The sequence below is a fragment of the Peromyscus maniculatus genome, chromosome 14, assembly GCF_049852395.1.
Source record: "Peromyscus maniculatus bairdii isolate BWxNUB_F1_BW_parent chromosome 14, HU_Pman_BW_mat_3.1, whole genome shotgun sequence".
NCBI classification, from domain to species: Eukaryota; Metazoa; Chordata; class Mammalia; order Rodentia; family Cricetidae; genus Peromyscus; species Peromyscus maniculatus.
The window spans coordinates 61,871,577-61,887,295 of record NC_134865.1 but is presented as its reverse complement, the minus strand read 5'-3'; the positions used below and the strand labels follow the sequence as shown (position 1 = coordinate 61,887,295).

The 15,719-nt window shown below is 38.6% G+C and overlaps 1 protein-coding gene across 19 annotated transcripts in view; it reads right to left on the bottom strand.

The window, feature by feature from the left end:
* Nrxn3 (neurexin 3) overlaps window positions 1-15,719 on the bottom strand; it is a 1,618,850-nt gene that overhangs the window by 168,364 nt on the left and 1,434,767 nt on the right. For all 19 annotated transcript variants that reach the window (XR_013044430.1, XR_013044432.1, XR_013044431.1 and 16 more), the window contains one exon: window positions 14,219-14,390. Coding sequence is in view for 16 of the 19 variants with exons in the window: in XM_076551152.1 (XP_076407267.1) it covers window positions 14,219-14,390 (172 nt within the window). In the remaining 3 variants the exon portion in view is untranslated. The remainder of the gene's footprint in view (window positions 1-14,218; window positions 14,391-15,719) is intronic.

Genomic DNA, 15,719 nt, shown 5'->3' with positions numbered 1-15,719 from the left:
TTCTAAAGTCTCAGAGACTTCATGACAGGAAGTAGGCTGAGCCTTACGTAAAGAGAGTCAGCCCTCACAACTCCAACAAAAGACATCAGCATCAGGACAGACAACTGATGGCAATAAAATGAAAGCAATAATTTTAAGAATTCAAATACATAGAGAAGGAGTGGGTTGTAGAAAAGACAAATAAAATGTTAGGTGTGTCCACCACACTCAAGGAGAGAGACTTGGAAAGCTGACAGGTCACTGAGTGAGAGCCAATGAATTCAATAAAGAGTTTGCAACTACTCAAGGGAGAGGGAGGAAAGTCTATTGGGATCACTATAGCTTGCAGTTACACAGTGACAGTAATAGAACTTGAGAAATCATGCTTCCCACTGTCTTCAGATCTCACTCTAAGCAAGGTACGATATATGTTAGTATTCTGACCTGCCCCTTGGAAACCCTCCCTTAGAGACCCGCCCAGCGTCCTGACATAAAGTCCCCTTTAAAAAAGGGAACTGCCCCTCCCCCTCCATTCCTATGAGGTATGCATCCTCAACCCCTCTGTCCCCTACCTCTCTCTTTCTTTCTGGCCCCTCTTTTTCTAGCTTTCTCTTTATCTCTCTATTATAATCAACTTATCTCCACATGGATGCAGTGCCTGGCTGTGACTGACTGTTCATGCACCATGCCCTGCCCCCCCACGGTGCTTCTGCTGGGCATGTTTCCCTGCACACATGGGATACCCTGGCCCAGAGAGCCGGGGTTCCCAGGATGCAATATCATAACAGTATTAACATACATAACACAGAATTGAATCTGTGCTTTTGGATGGTAAGGATAGGAAAGAATATTTGTTTTTTTTGTTGTTTTTGTTTGTTTGTTTGTTTTTGTTAGTGGTGGTGGAGGTGTTATTTTTGTTTTTTCTTCTATTTATTGTATCTGATATCTTCAAATACATGTAAGTGGATTCCCTTTCCAATTTTGGTGTCTCTCCAGCTCTTTATCCTAAATTACCCCCCAGCACTTCTGTTTCTCTGTATAGCAGCACTATTGAACTATGTATAGTATATTGTATCTGAGGATTTAACTCATCCACTAGAGATTATCTTGGTCCCTCAATTTTAAATAAACTAAATCCAAAATCAGACTGCTGGGTCAATACAAGCATAAATGTAGCCTTCAAAACATGATCTTTTTCAGAGGTCCCTCAACTCAATATGGCCCATTACTGCTTATTCATGTAAAATCATACTGCATGTTATTAGAAGTCTGCTATGCACATCCCTAAATATATTATCTGTTGCTGTTTTTGAAATACAAGTACGGGGTTGAATGATGGCAAGAAAGACCTTCCTTGTGAAATATATTTTGTAGTTGCACATATACAGTATTTATAAATGTGATGTATAGATAAAATATTTACAGTTAAGTGTAAGATTTCAAAGCCTATAAAATTACTATGTGGCCAGTTAGAGGAAAAGTTTTCAGATCATTGATCTAAATAAAACTGCCCAGGTGTCCCTGGGTCTATTCAAATCAAGGTTGCCTCCATCATCAACTAGCTGTGTGACACTAGTGTATACTATTCACGCTCCCTCAGGCCGGTTTTCTTTGTCTCTAAAATGCTAGGAATCAAACCTTTTTCTAGATGCTAGAAGGATTATTTCAGGATCAACACTGGGTCGGTGTTGCCTTCTGTCAGTATTATTTCACTGAAGTCCTTTACTCAAGGACAGATTATAATAAACCCTTTACTCTTTCCAGAATATTCTGTTTTTGGACATGTAGAGGCATTTGCAAAGAAGATCTCACCACTGAAATCTAAGAAAACCACATTGCCACATTGTGATTAAAATGAATACAGATGTATTTTAATTAGATACGGAGGGTGGCAGTTGTACAATGAGCAGAGGCATTCTTCTAGCACATCTTTAATAATGGGATTCCTGAGTGTTCTGCAGACACTGGGATGTAAGACACTGTTGTACGTTTGCGTGTGAATTTACATTTCTCAGGCAGGAATCTGAGCTCTGTACACAGTTCCAGCTGGAGCACTTCAGCCGTCACCTTTGGGTTTTTTGCTGGCTGCTGCTTTTGAGTATGAGTAAACACATTTGACTGTCCCACTAGCCCTGAGTTTGACCTCATTAGTATTTCTATGTGCCTGAGCATAAGAGAACTAGCCTAATTGTTTCCCACTGAAAGGTGAGGCAACAAAAAGAGTTGGGGTGTGGGGAGAAACAAGTCTATGGAACCCCCAAATTGGCATTTTGGGAAAAGTGTGTATAGCAAATGTGCACAACCTCTCCGAGTTACCATTTACTTCTCTGTAAAAGAAGCAGATTGGTACTTCTCTGCTGGAAAGAGTGGAAAAGTTTCATCCAGTGAAGCCATATATGTGGCTATGTTCATTTATCAAATATGGTGATGAAATCAGGGTTCCAAACTCATATATTTCAAATGTACAGGGAATTTATTTCTATTTCAATAAAGCTGTAATAATAATATCCTATTAGTTCATCCAGTATGAAAGGTATGGATTTTCATACCACAGTTTACAGTGTGTGCATCCTGGAAGGGTAGCCAAGGCTTTTTGACATTGTTTTAGGGAATTCAAGGGCACAGCTTAAACTTCACATACGCTAAGTTCTATCTGACACTGAGGTATCATTTAGGCACATAAATGTAATTTTCATTGATCCTAGATCTCACTTAAATAATAAATACTACTTGCTTTCTCTGTGTGGAATTCTGGGTACAATATAAGGTAGGATGTTTCCTTTAAGATACATTGCTGTGGGATATATTTCTGTATGCTTTGAATATGTGTTGCTATGATTGGTTAATTAATAAGTTGCTCTGGCCTATGGCCAGTCAGGTTATAGCCAGGCAGGAAATCCAGGAAAGAGACAGGAAGAAGAAAGGCAGAGGGGAGAGAGATACCATCACCACCAGGAGAAGCAAGATGTGAAAATGTGGCAATGCATAGGTTAATAGAAATGGGCTGAATTAAGTTGTAAGAGCTAGCTAGTGAGAAGCATTATCCATACAGTTCATAAATAATTTAAGCCTCTGTGTGTTTACTTGGGATCAAGCAGCTATAGGACAAGGAAGAGAGAGATTCATCCAGACCGCAGGGCCAGGAAGGACTGGAGAAAACTTACAGCTTCAAAACATGTTGTTGAGTTTTAGTCCTTTACAGATTAGTTTATGACCTGAAAGAGTAAGCTCATCCTAAAAAGACTCTATATGCCTATTTGTAAAATGATGATTAGAAAAAGTATCTACCCCTTTGGGTCTATAGTATAGACTTATTCAAAAACTCAGTAAAACACGTGACACTTAATTGCTCAGTAGAAGTATTATGACTGCCTGCTCATGTGTTCGTGTTCTGCTTCTATTTTATAAAAGATATGGAGCTATATTTACTTGGTCATTGTATACCCCTTGCCTAGCACAGATTCACATGTTAGATGTAACACAGATACTTGTTAAATGGTGAGTAAATGCATAACTAAAGAGATGCCTCTATACAGATCCATTTTACTGATGAGGGTAGAGGAAGAGCAACATTCAGGTATAAAAGGTTTTTATATGGTTCTAATATCTAAAACAGTGGTTCATAATTTTATAAATCATTATTAACTCATTTATAGTATTTGATACAATGTTTTAGTGCTGGATTCCTGTTGTATTGCCATTGTCTTCTTGTGTATCTAACCCCAAAGTCTTCTTATGCAGCATTGGAATTTGACCAACCCCATTATCCAAGCTGACACAAACCAATACAGACTTATAGAAGACTGTGTGAGAAAGAAATGCATCTCACACAGCACACTGTAAGTATTTCTAGGAATCCAATCAAATCTAAATTAACTCCATGAATTGAAGATTATAGATGTCTCTTTGTCCTTGTCTTACTATTTTCTTCCCTACTGAACTCCTCCCCACACTTGTTAGCCTGCTGGAGTATTGACAAACATTTTAGAAGACTGGGAACTCTCTCTCTGTGTGATGAGCTTCAGTTTGATTATAATCAATTGAGTGATTCACACTATAGGCCACCATTAATTAATCTCTCTACTTTATAAAATTATAAAGGATATAAACACACATAACTACACACGTGTGTATATATGTCTGTGTGTATTTGTATGTCCTTTATAGAAGAATTCAATATTCTTTTTAGACTTTAAATAACTAGAGAGACCCTGAAGCCTTATACAAAATGTAAACAGAAGCGAATCAATTTGAATGCATCCTACAAGTAAAACTAAGCTTTTATGCTGGTGTTAGAAAACATGGAATCAGTCAACTCTCAGGTAAGTAACAAACAAAGACAAAGAACTCACATGAGAGAGTTGGGTTGGTAGTTCCAGATAATTATAATTAAAGATTAATTCTAAATCATACATCCTAGAATTTTTATTTACTATTGAACTGTAACTTCTGCAATAATAGGATCTCCAACCTATACTAATCACTAATCTTAGATTTAGAGCTACATAGTAGTTGATGATTGCTCTAATTGAGAATAGCATCATGGGAAATGTGGTGTTTGCATTAGTATGGTCACTTCACATGGAGCAAGATGTTATTAACATTTTTATGTCACATGATTTCAAATAAGTACAACTGTAAAGTCCCATAAAATGTGATCCTCCTACATTTCCAATCTTTAAAGTATTATTCCCAAGATGTGACTTACTAAAATATATGCATAATAGATAAAAATGAAGAAATCTTGGTGCTGCCAAGATAGCTCAATTGGTTCTGGGAGCAAAGGTAATTTGCTGCCAAGCCTGGCAAATTAAGTTCAAACTCTGAGACCCCACAGAGCAGAAGGGAAAAACTGGCAATTGTAAGTTGTCCTATGACCTCCATATGTGCACCAGCATATGTACACATATAAACACCCCCACACTTATAATAAAATTTTTGAAAAAAACAATTTCCCTTATATTTCTGATCAAGTAATATTCAGAGGTAATCCTCAAATTTGTGTTATTTACACCATCAAACTAATAGACTACGGTATGTAGTTTTGAACTGAAAATGCCATATGCTTTTTTAATCTACGAAATCCTACCTTCTCCTCTAAATGCCATGGCAGTTCATTAGGAGTGAGGGATAACATAAGCCAAAGCCCAGCCTGAGCTGTGTACCCTGTGATGTTCAATAGAGGTGTGTAGCAAAATTACTCTCTTTTTCTGAACAGCCTATAGACTAAAAGCACACCCTGTTCACAAATGAATTGTGTATAAATAATGTCTATAGTTATTGTAATTGCTTACCATATTATCTACTATATAAATCTTCATTACTATTACAAGCTCTGTTGTGTGTGTTATTTAACTCCTGCATAAATAACCTTGAGTTATGTACTAGCTTAATGTCTTGGGGCAAATTCCCACATGTCAAATATTCATATATTCCTTCTTCCTTGATCTCAAATGTTTAGCATCCATATTACGTCCTTCTTTATATCCAAATTATATACATATGTATGTATGTATATGTGCATATATTCTTTCTGCTTTGTTCATGATTACACTTAATTTTAGCATTAGCAGACATCTTCAGTTTCCCTAAAGTGCTTATCATCTACTAAGGGACATTTACAGGGAGAAAAAGGCTCTAGGCATGATAGCAATAATTGCATTACTTGCAAGATGCATGGCTATTTATCTGGTGGCTGAGAATTCACCGAGGAGAAAGGTTTGTCTGATAAGACAAAAAAAAAAAAATAAAGAAAAATTTATGAAGCATCCTTTCTTCACTTCCCATCCCTCAAGCAAGACCATTAAGCAGTAAAACAGACGTCCATTTAATAAAGCTCTTCTTCCTTGCTAGATATGGAAGTAGGATGTTTAATGGGATCATAAAAGGAAAGAGGCTTCCAAAGCCCCAAAAATGTCACTTGTGATACTGATAAAAGTAAATGTCCTGATATCCAGAGAAGTGCCGATTTCTAGACTAGGCGGTAATTGGAGATTTAGCTTCATAAAATAATTCCAGGGATTACTTTCACAGAAAAAAAAATTACAATTTAAAGATTTGAGTTCAGGCCAGAATTTCTGATAATGCAATAAAATCTAGGGCATTCCAGCCACAAAGGCCCAGGTTTTGTATCAGCATCTCCAAAGCCAAACCATAGCTAAACTCTCTAGGGTTTTTCCTAATCCACAAAGCAGAGAGACACCCCACACCCACCTTTCAGGGTATTTCAAGGCTAAGTGGTTTGTTTTGTCTGTGAATGTGGAGTTAATGGCAGGAATTATCTTGTCTGTAATTGGGTGTGGGCATCATCTACCCCATTTTACTTCTTTGAAACAAAGCCCTCACTATGGGACTCTTTACAATTCTATGTTTCTGAAGGGGGAACAAGCAAGATGGAAAGCTTGCTCTTTCCCAATTCTCTACCTCTCTGAGTAAACTTTAGTGCATAAGATTTTCTCAAACAAACAAGCAAAATTTTCAAACCTCCCAGTGGAAGGATTGGGACACCAACCCAGCCACGTAACCTTCGACCTACAGTCTGTTCTGCATATGGGATGTGCCAGGGGTAAGAGTGGTACAGAAATTTGGGAGTGGCCAAGCAATAACTAGTCAGACTGAGACCCATGCTACAAGACTGAGCCCACCCCTGACATTGACTTGAGAGCCAGAACCCAGAGGCTGGATGGCCCAGAGAGCTGGGATAGAACATGACTGGAGAAAAAAAAAATTGTCAATGTAATGATGCCTAATGGTATTCTGCTATGCTCATAAATTGGTGTCTAACCAAATGATCATCAGAGAGGCTTCATCCAGAAACTGATGGAAATGGTGCAGAGACTCACAGCCAAATAATAAGCTGAGCTCAGAGAACCCTGATGAAGAGAGGGAGGAAGAGTGGTAGGAGCCAGAGGGATCAAGGATATGACAAGAAAACCCAGAGAATCAACTAACCTGAGCCCATAGGGGTGATCAGAGACTGAACTGCCATCCAGGGAGCCTGGATGGGACTGACCTAGGCTCTCTGTATATGCGTGAGAGTTGTGTACCCTTGTCTTCTTGTGGCACTCCCCACAGTGGGAGTAGCAGCTGTCTTTGAATCTTTCGCTGGCTTTTGGGACACTATTCCTCGTACTAGGTTGCCTTGCCCAGGGGAGGTGCTTAATCACACTGCAACTTGATATGCAGTGTTTTGTTGATATCCATGAGAAGCCAGCCTTATTCTGAAGAGAAATGGAGGAGGAGTGCATGTGGGTAGGGGCAGAACGGAGGTGGGTGGAAGGACTGGGAGGAGAGGTGAGAGGGGAAACTGCAGCTGGAGTATAAAATAAATAAATAAATAAATATTTAAAAAAAACCATTATACCAACTGTGTTCAACAAGTGAGAAATCATACTGATGTGACAGCTGCAAGTACAATTATCTTTCATGAGTGCTTAATTGGAGTTAAGGAACATTGGGGTAGACCAGTAATCTCAATCTACAATCTTGGTTTTACAAATAAAATAACATGGTTTTCTGTTTTGTTTTGTTTTGTTTTGTTTTGTTTTGTTTTGTTTTGTTTTGGTCAAGGCTGCTGATGGATGTGCTCCATAATCATGTTGTCAGAGTATACAAATATAGCTTAATAAAGGGTATACTGCCACTTCTATTTAAGAAACACATCTCTAGCAGTACTCCGTTCGAAATTTCCCAAATTAAATGTCAATCTGGGCCATCATTTATTTTTCATGGGAGAAAATGGACAGCCACAGCCCCGAGGCACAAAGAACCATCTCATCAGTGGAAACTGCACAAGGTAGTGAGAGGGGAGTGAGGCGGTAAGGGGCTCCTGGTTACAAGCACGTGGTCAGATTCCAGAACTCTCACCTTGACTCACCCCGCCCCCCCCCTTGCCTTCCACAACACTCTGAGTCAGACTGAGTTATCGTCCCTGGGCTTGCGTACTCTTCCATATTCTCAAAGGTACATGGAGGCAAAGGCTTATTATTCCACTAGTGACACACTGGAGGCTTAGGCAGTAGAAAATAGGCAAGAGGAAATAATACATGTTATATTCTGGTCCTATATTGTTTGATAGGACCTAAGCAAGTATGAAAATTAAATGAAAAAAAAATTATTCAAAGTCGTTAGTACATAGAGCATAATAATTTCAAAACAAAATAAAAACCTCAGAATATGCCTATTGCATATACTGAGTGGTTACATGTATTATGTGGCTGCCATATCAGACAATCCTAAGTCTGAAAGAAGAAAAATGTTTTTTAGCTTGCTAATATCAGTGATTATCAAAGATATCTGCATCTTAAATTCTCAGTGCCTAGCCCAATGTGTCACAATTTTTGCATGTGCATACAGCACCTGTGAGTCTTGTTAAAATGTAACTTTCAACTACTTAGGCATGGACCCTGAAAGTTGGCATTTTAATCAATCCAAAGATCATCAGCTACTGTTGCTGTTCTATGGCCCACATTTAGACATGAGACTGGTGCCTGAGTACTGGCATGTCTCTTTAATTTGAAACTAAGTAGAGAGTAGTTTTACATTTAAATATACACATAAGTGCATGTGATCCGTTTTCCAGTAGGTAACCAAGTAAAGCATGTAGAAAGGTTTTTGACACAAGAAACACTAATCTCGCGAATCTTAATTCAGTCTGCCAAACTTGGGAAGAATATTCTGCAGTGCAAATATTTAGAAAGTATTGGTGTGATTGATTCATTGATATGTTTTGCACCTGTCTGAGGGATTTACTTTTGAGAGCATTTTTTAAACATAACAAAGAATATTCAAACACATTAATTAAATGAACTTTTCTCTAGCTGCTCTTTTCTCTCTGAACTCTTGAATCCAAGTTCAAATACAGTTTTCCCTCTTGATTGTATTTGGACTCTCTATTCCTTTTGTAGGACTTTTCTATCTGTGCTTGCCTCCTGTTGAACTGAAAGGAACACAAATGCTGAATGGATGAGTGAGCAGAGAGATGGGGCTTGCCTTAATGCATGCTTCCAATCTGCCAAGGCCTCACATATTTACAAGAAAAGCAAAGGAATGAAAACCCCCTGGCTAGGAATTAATGAAAACCTAAGGCCTGAGAAATTTTAGCATCTTATCAAGAGTTTATTTATACTCTTTATTTTTAACTCTTCCAAGTCTCAGTGGCTTAGCATGAGGGACACATGTGCAAAATCTCTTATCTCCCAGCATATCATCTAAACTACAAGAGGATGACAAGTAATTTAAATACATTTTAAATGCACCATTATTGATTGAATGATTTTTAGTCATGGATGATTTTACTCTGAAGTGAAGACATTTGACACCATGGAAACCTGCTTATGGCGTACAGTAGGCTGAAATCACAGCTGCCATTCAACATCTTATGATGCCCCTGAGAGCATACCACTGCACCAACCATGATGCATGAGTCACTTAGCCCAAAATGTGAATAAGTACCAGGTTCAAAAATGTTACTATTGAAACTGCTCCAGGCATGGTTTTCTGTTTCAGAAAATGTTTTATTTATATATCACCAAGACAGTGCAGTTATCAATAAAATAAGAAGTCAGAAATAGTACAATGGGCAGGATGCTTAAGGTGGTGCTGTGTGAGGATAAGATAGGAATCTTGATTCTGTTCCTATGCTATTGAGGCACTGGACATGTTGTTTAGCCTTTCGGAGTTTTCTATGGTTTGGAAGAATGCTTCCCCAAAGGCCTACATGCTAAAGACTTGTTTTCCTGGATGGTGTTATTAGAAGGTGCTGTGCACTTATTTATCAGAACTGTGTCCTTTTGGAAGGGCCTTAGACCCTTCCAAAAGGACACTGTTTTCTGGATAATGATGTGAAATTTCATCCACTATATATACCTTCACCAGAGACTCAGAAACAAATTAGTCTACTCAACCCTGGACTGAAAATCCCGGAATTGTGAACCAAAGCCAACTTCACTTATAAATTGTTCATTTTAGATAATGTTAATTGCTTCAGATATTGAATACAACCTCAAGCCCCATGAACCTAAACATACTTTTTTCTCCTGTGTTAGTTAATTACCACAGGTATTTCAGGATAGTAAAAGAAAACTGACTAGTGGAATGATGATAAGAATTTCAGTCAAGAGTACCTCAATTGAGTTGATATGATATAGCAAAGGAAAAATCTATGAAACCTAGCTCTCCTTAACCAACTCTTGGATGGGAAGATGGGGGTCCTATGCATTTGGAACTGCTCATCATTCATCATTTCTCAAAGGGCTGGCTTTCACCTGAAAAGCTTTTAGGGTACCATGACCAGGAATCCTGACAGTTCTGGTGGCATAATGGCCACCCACTTATAGTTAAGAGTGAATCTTGAACAATCCTATTCAGTTCAGCCTCACAGGGGACCCAGAGCAATGGTTAAAATTAATTCCTCATGTTCAACTCACCTTTCACCTCCCCTCCCTTGTCCTTACCATTGCATTGTGTAGAGAGAGCAATCAGAGGTTTTATAGGCCATATTTGTCAGTGTCTGGATGATAGCTCTGAGCTGATTCTCTTTTTATTTCCCTCTCCTCTTCCTTAGCCTTTCTATTTTCAGGTTCAAAGAAAGAAGTCACTTTTGAGCTCTATCTCCCAGAATCAAGTGATAGAAGAACCCAATTGCTGTATAACTATTTCCATTTTGGATACTCACTGATTCACAAAGAACCAGGGCTTCATGCTCCATGCCCAGCTGGGCTCTCAATATTCCACAGTAGGACATTTTAGAAAGCCAAGCAAACTCCTATAAATGGCTCTGAAAAGATTCAAGAGATGACCCATTCACCCTCTTGTGCCATTGATCCCTTTGAATGTGGTGGGCAGGAGTGACTCCCAAGAGTATGCCCTCAGAATGAGACAGCTAAAGTGACTATTTGGTAGAAGCTACTCTATATTAAAGCAATGCCTTCTTAAAAGTACACATTATTTTCAGTTTTCCCATGAGAGTCCGTTGCTGTCATGAGGAGAAAAACTTGGACTCATTTGTGTTAACATTTGTTTTGTTCCTCAAATGTAAAGTTTCTACCCCACATCTCATGACAACTGCCTTTGTGTGGCTACTAAAATTGACCTTTATGGTAAGATACTCCTGAACTTTTTTGATGGCTGCTAATCATTTGCTGTTGTCAAATACAACAGAATGATTGGGGGGGGGGAAGAGAACATATCTTTTTTATAATGTAGAAATTGTGTCAAGAATATCTAGTTTGGTGGCTTTGCTGTTTGGTGATCAAACAGATCATTGTGGTTCCAAGCTTAAAAAACACTAATTAAACTTTTTAATATTGTAGTAATGATTCCTTAAGTTAGTTAAATGGATTCTTCTAATTTCATAAGAGAGAAACTAAGATATTCGAGGTCCATGGGACTCTTAGGAAGTCTTTTGAAATATAATACACCTATAAATGTATACACACACACACACACACACACACACACACACACACACACATCCCTATAAAGCTAGGGAGATGCATGTTTGTGGTTATGCATTTTTTAAAATATCTCCCATTATTGTGGGGCTAAAAGTAGAAACTGGATCTAACTGAGATGAGGATAACCTTGTCTTAATTTTTGACCTTAAGTTATTATGTAATCTTAGGCTAGCAATAGAACCTGCCTGAGTGTCAGTTTTGATTTGAACTGGAGAATAGAAATATCTAGTTTATCTAACTCGTGGGCTAGTACATAGTCAAAATGGACCATGTGTACAGTGAGCATCTCTGATAATGCAGCTACCATTTATTGTGTGCTTACATGATTATCTAGCTTTTGGTTGTTCCTCTCACTGAACCTGCACATATCTCTAAAAGTATCATTACATCTGCATCATCAGGACTAGAAACCAGAGGGGAGATGAGCTTCAGTGCTTTATGGAAAGTCTTGAACTAGATTACCAGCTATGGAAAATGCACACTTACCTAGAGAACTAGCAAATTAAATACAAGTGAAAATAGATGAGAAGTTCTGAAGAAGAAATCTGATGCACTCCCAATGTTAAAGCAATCATCAGAGGAGAAAAATCGGAACTGGAAGAAATTCTTATCCTTATTTCATGGTTCAGTGTTATTGTACCTTGAATTATATGTGGGGAAAGGCACCAAATATTTCAATACTTAGGGCATTTCAAGGTCTTAAACCAGCTGCCTGAGACATACAACTGATAGAAAAACAGGTTCTCAACTCATCAGGTGGCTCTAAGGCACATATTTCTAACCGCAAGGCTCTACCCTGCCCAACAATAATAACATTTATTACAACTAAATGAGAGTTACCAGTGATGATAATAGTTGACAGGAACAGCACTACCATTAACGAAAGGTTTATTCTGCTCTGAAAGACTGAAGGAGGCAACCCATAATTTAGAACTAACGGCACAAAGGGAGAGGTGCACAGCAAGGGTAACCGGTGTGCTAAGGTATCTATGCCTTTAAAATGACCACCCCAAAGCTGTCTCATTGCTGGCAACTAATTTGTGGTTCTCCATTGGCTTTGAGCAAGTGGTGAACATCAATTAAGAAATCTTTGAAGTTCTTAGCAGAAATACAGCAAACCTCACGGCAGCAATTTTAGTGCCAATGATGTTATGTATGGAAAAAGGGAGATGGATTTTTTTTCCTATGAGCAAATAAATAAATAGCTTTTAAGGTTTTTTGTATTACACTTTCTCTTCCTTCCTCCACTTACCATCACATCCCCCAGGGTGAAGCAAGAAATGAAAATCAAGTCAATTAATACCCAGGGAATGTAGATGTTGATAAAAATTGGCAGTAATTCCAACACCTCTGGCTTCCTTCAGATGCTTAAAGATAACCTTATGAGGTAATTTTTTTTTTTGGTGACAATCTGTGAAATCTTAACAGAACTCCATCACTGGCTGAGCTAAATGTTGGAGGAAATCTAGGATGATAGATATATGACTAGATGGTGTAATTAATTAATTACTATATTTATTGCTTCAGTGCCTTGGGACACTTGCTTCCACAATTCTTAAATCAGGGACAGGGAGAATCTGGATATTAAGGAAGAACCAAGCTGCACACACCATTGATTGGCTTTTAAAATGTAATATTGATTTGAAGCATGAAAACACAATTGTTGCCTTGAAGCTATTGAGAAAAGTATCTTGGGCCCAAAGTACACAAGTTTACTGTAAATATTTCTTTCAGGCATGATAATTATTAACTAAAATGCCCAGAATCCTGAAAATGTAATTTAGGCTTTATTATCAGCGCGCTCATCTCACTGTTGAAGAAGTGAGAGAAACAGACAAAAATGGGGGAATTTAGAGCATCAGACAGTGAGTTAGACATGCATCTTGTTCACATTAGTGAAAAGCGCAATCTCCTAAGCTATTTTCTGTCATCTGTCCATTAGGTTGCAATGCAATTATGGAGTAAAAGCCCCTTGCTTGGTATTTTCCCTTCTCTTTTTGGTGCTTTTATGGCCAGGGCTCAGGACTCTTGGTAGGAGACTTGAGAGATGAGAGAGGAAGCTGAGGGACTATTTGAATGAATTCCTTTAAAGAAGCTAACCTTCTCTCTCCCTGCCCTTGATTCACCATCTGGCTCTGGGAGTTTGCTGCTGCACACTCCAGGACTGTGAAATTCAAATGCATGATTAGACCCTCTGTCTCCCGTGCCAGCTTGCTTCTAGGAAAATCACTACTAGGACCAGACTCCAAAGAGCAACACAGGCTTAGTGTGAGTGAGAGAAAATCACTTGGCAAATTCAAATAAATAAATAAAAAACAACCCTCTACCCTTGGTTTTTCTCATTGCTCCCCTGAGTTAATGCTCATGAATTCAAGTTTAATAAACTTGCTGGTATATTCTCTCTGCCACTTCTTGCCATCTGTCCCTGCAATCACACCTAACAACAGAGTACTGCATAGACCAGATATCACATCCATTATCTCCTGATTATCAACAATCCCCCAGAACAAGGGCGATGCCCCTTTCTTGCACTAGAAACCTTATAATATTTATCTTCAGTATGAACCAGTCAGGCAGCATTGGTCTAAGGTTTGCAAAATAAAATGTTCAGTGCATAGTCAGTAAGTCTCCAGAAGCTGCCTACACTGCTCTAATCCTAAAGAAATAACTTTCTCAGACAAAAGGTATAGATGTATTCTTTACCTATAAACTGGTAACAGTCTTGAGAAAAGATGTCATGGGTGTCGAAGGTGATTTTGGGAGGCCAAAAGAGAAGATGTTACCTGTAGGATAGTGTTCATTCACTGGCCAGTTGTCCACCTGAAGTGTGGCATTGCCCCCATTCCTGGTAAAGCGCACCACGTGGTATTTGCCATCATTGACGGGGGTTCTCTCTTCTTTGATGGAAATGTCAACTGTGCCAATATTGAAGACAACTCCAATTTTCCCTTGTTCCTGTAATAAAGAAACACAAAGGGCATGATTTCCACTGACTACAGGGTTTATTCCCTTTAAAGTTGATTCTCCAACTAGCAATAAACCTGTAGGTGCCCAGAGGGAGCTGTCAGTATGAAGCTAATAATAGTATCCTCTATTTCTTCATGGGCTTTCATCCTGAACATAAAAAAAAAAAAGTATCAAGTCACCCTAATTGTTCTCACTGGCTGAACAGTACAAGTTACACCATCCAGTGGTCTTTGGTGAACATTGGTACTAGTTTGGCAGAACTTCTCAACAGTGAAGCATGGTACTGAAAACTTCCTTCCTGTGAAATGGATCAGGCCTGTCTCTTGAGAGGAGCTAGTAAGACACTGGATCCTGTATTATTCCACAATTCCAATTCAAGATGAAAGAGAAAATATGAGCCTGCCTGCACATTTTGGGATATTCAAGGCCAAGCAGAGGGGTACTCGAAAGGTTAGGAGACAATGGCTGAGAAACTGATATTGTAGACCAAATCTTTTATGTTTTCTGTGGTTCCAAGCCACAAGAGAAGGTACGTTGCACAAAGGGCAAGGAACTTGAGCAGGAGTTTTCAGAACTGGTGACTACCAATCTTCCCAGATGTGTAGCCTTATTGTTCAGTTAATCTAGAGATAAAATATTCATGCTGTAGCTTTTGCTATATAGCAGAAGTCAACATCAATAGCTCAAAATGACTTTGGGGGCAGCTAAGTTGCAATGGATTTTAGCAGACAGATGTTATGGCGATGAATATGAAGATGGTAGAGAGGATGGGGTGGAGATGAGATCATCTACCTCCAGGAAAATGCCTGGAAATGCTGAACTATACATCGCAATGCTATTAAAACTCTTAACATTTAATAATTGGTTATGACTAAGAGTTGGCATTGGTAGTCACAATGAAACAGAATGGAAGTGGCCTTCCTGGTCAGATACAATCAGCTTCTTCAACCTCTTGGAACAATATAACAGCTTGGCAGAGTATCAGGAGGGATGGAGCAAGAGAGAAAGGAGGATATTTTCTCCATCTCTGAAGTTGTCTGTCTTATTGGCAATAGGCTGGGCACTTGGTGGTAATAACATTTAGTTGTCATTCTGACATTTACAAGGTTGAGTCACAGTATTTTTTTCATTGCCCTTTCTTATCCACTATTCAGTTGTTTGAGGAATAGAAGGGGAGATAAACAAGGAAAGAAAAAGGCAGAAAGGTAGAATGATATAGTTAAAGACTAGAATTCATATCACTTATGTCCTAGGAACTATTTTATAGGTGCTCAGATTTACTATCCATTCGTTCATTCACTCACTCAATACATAAAT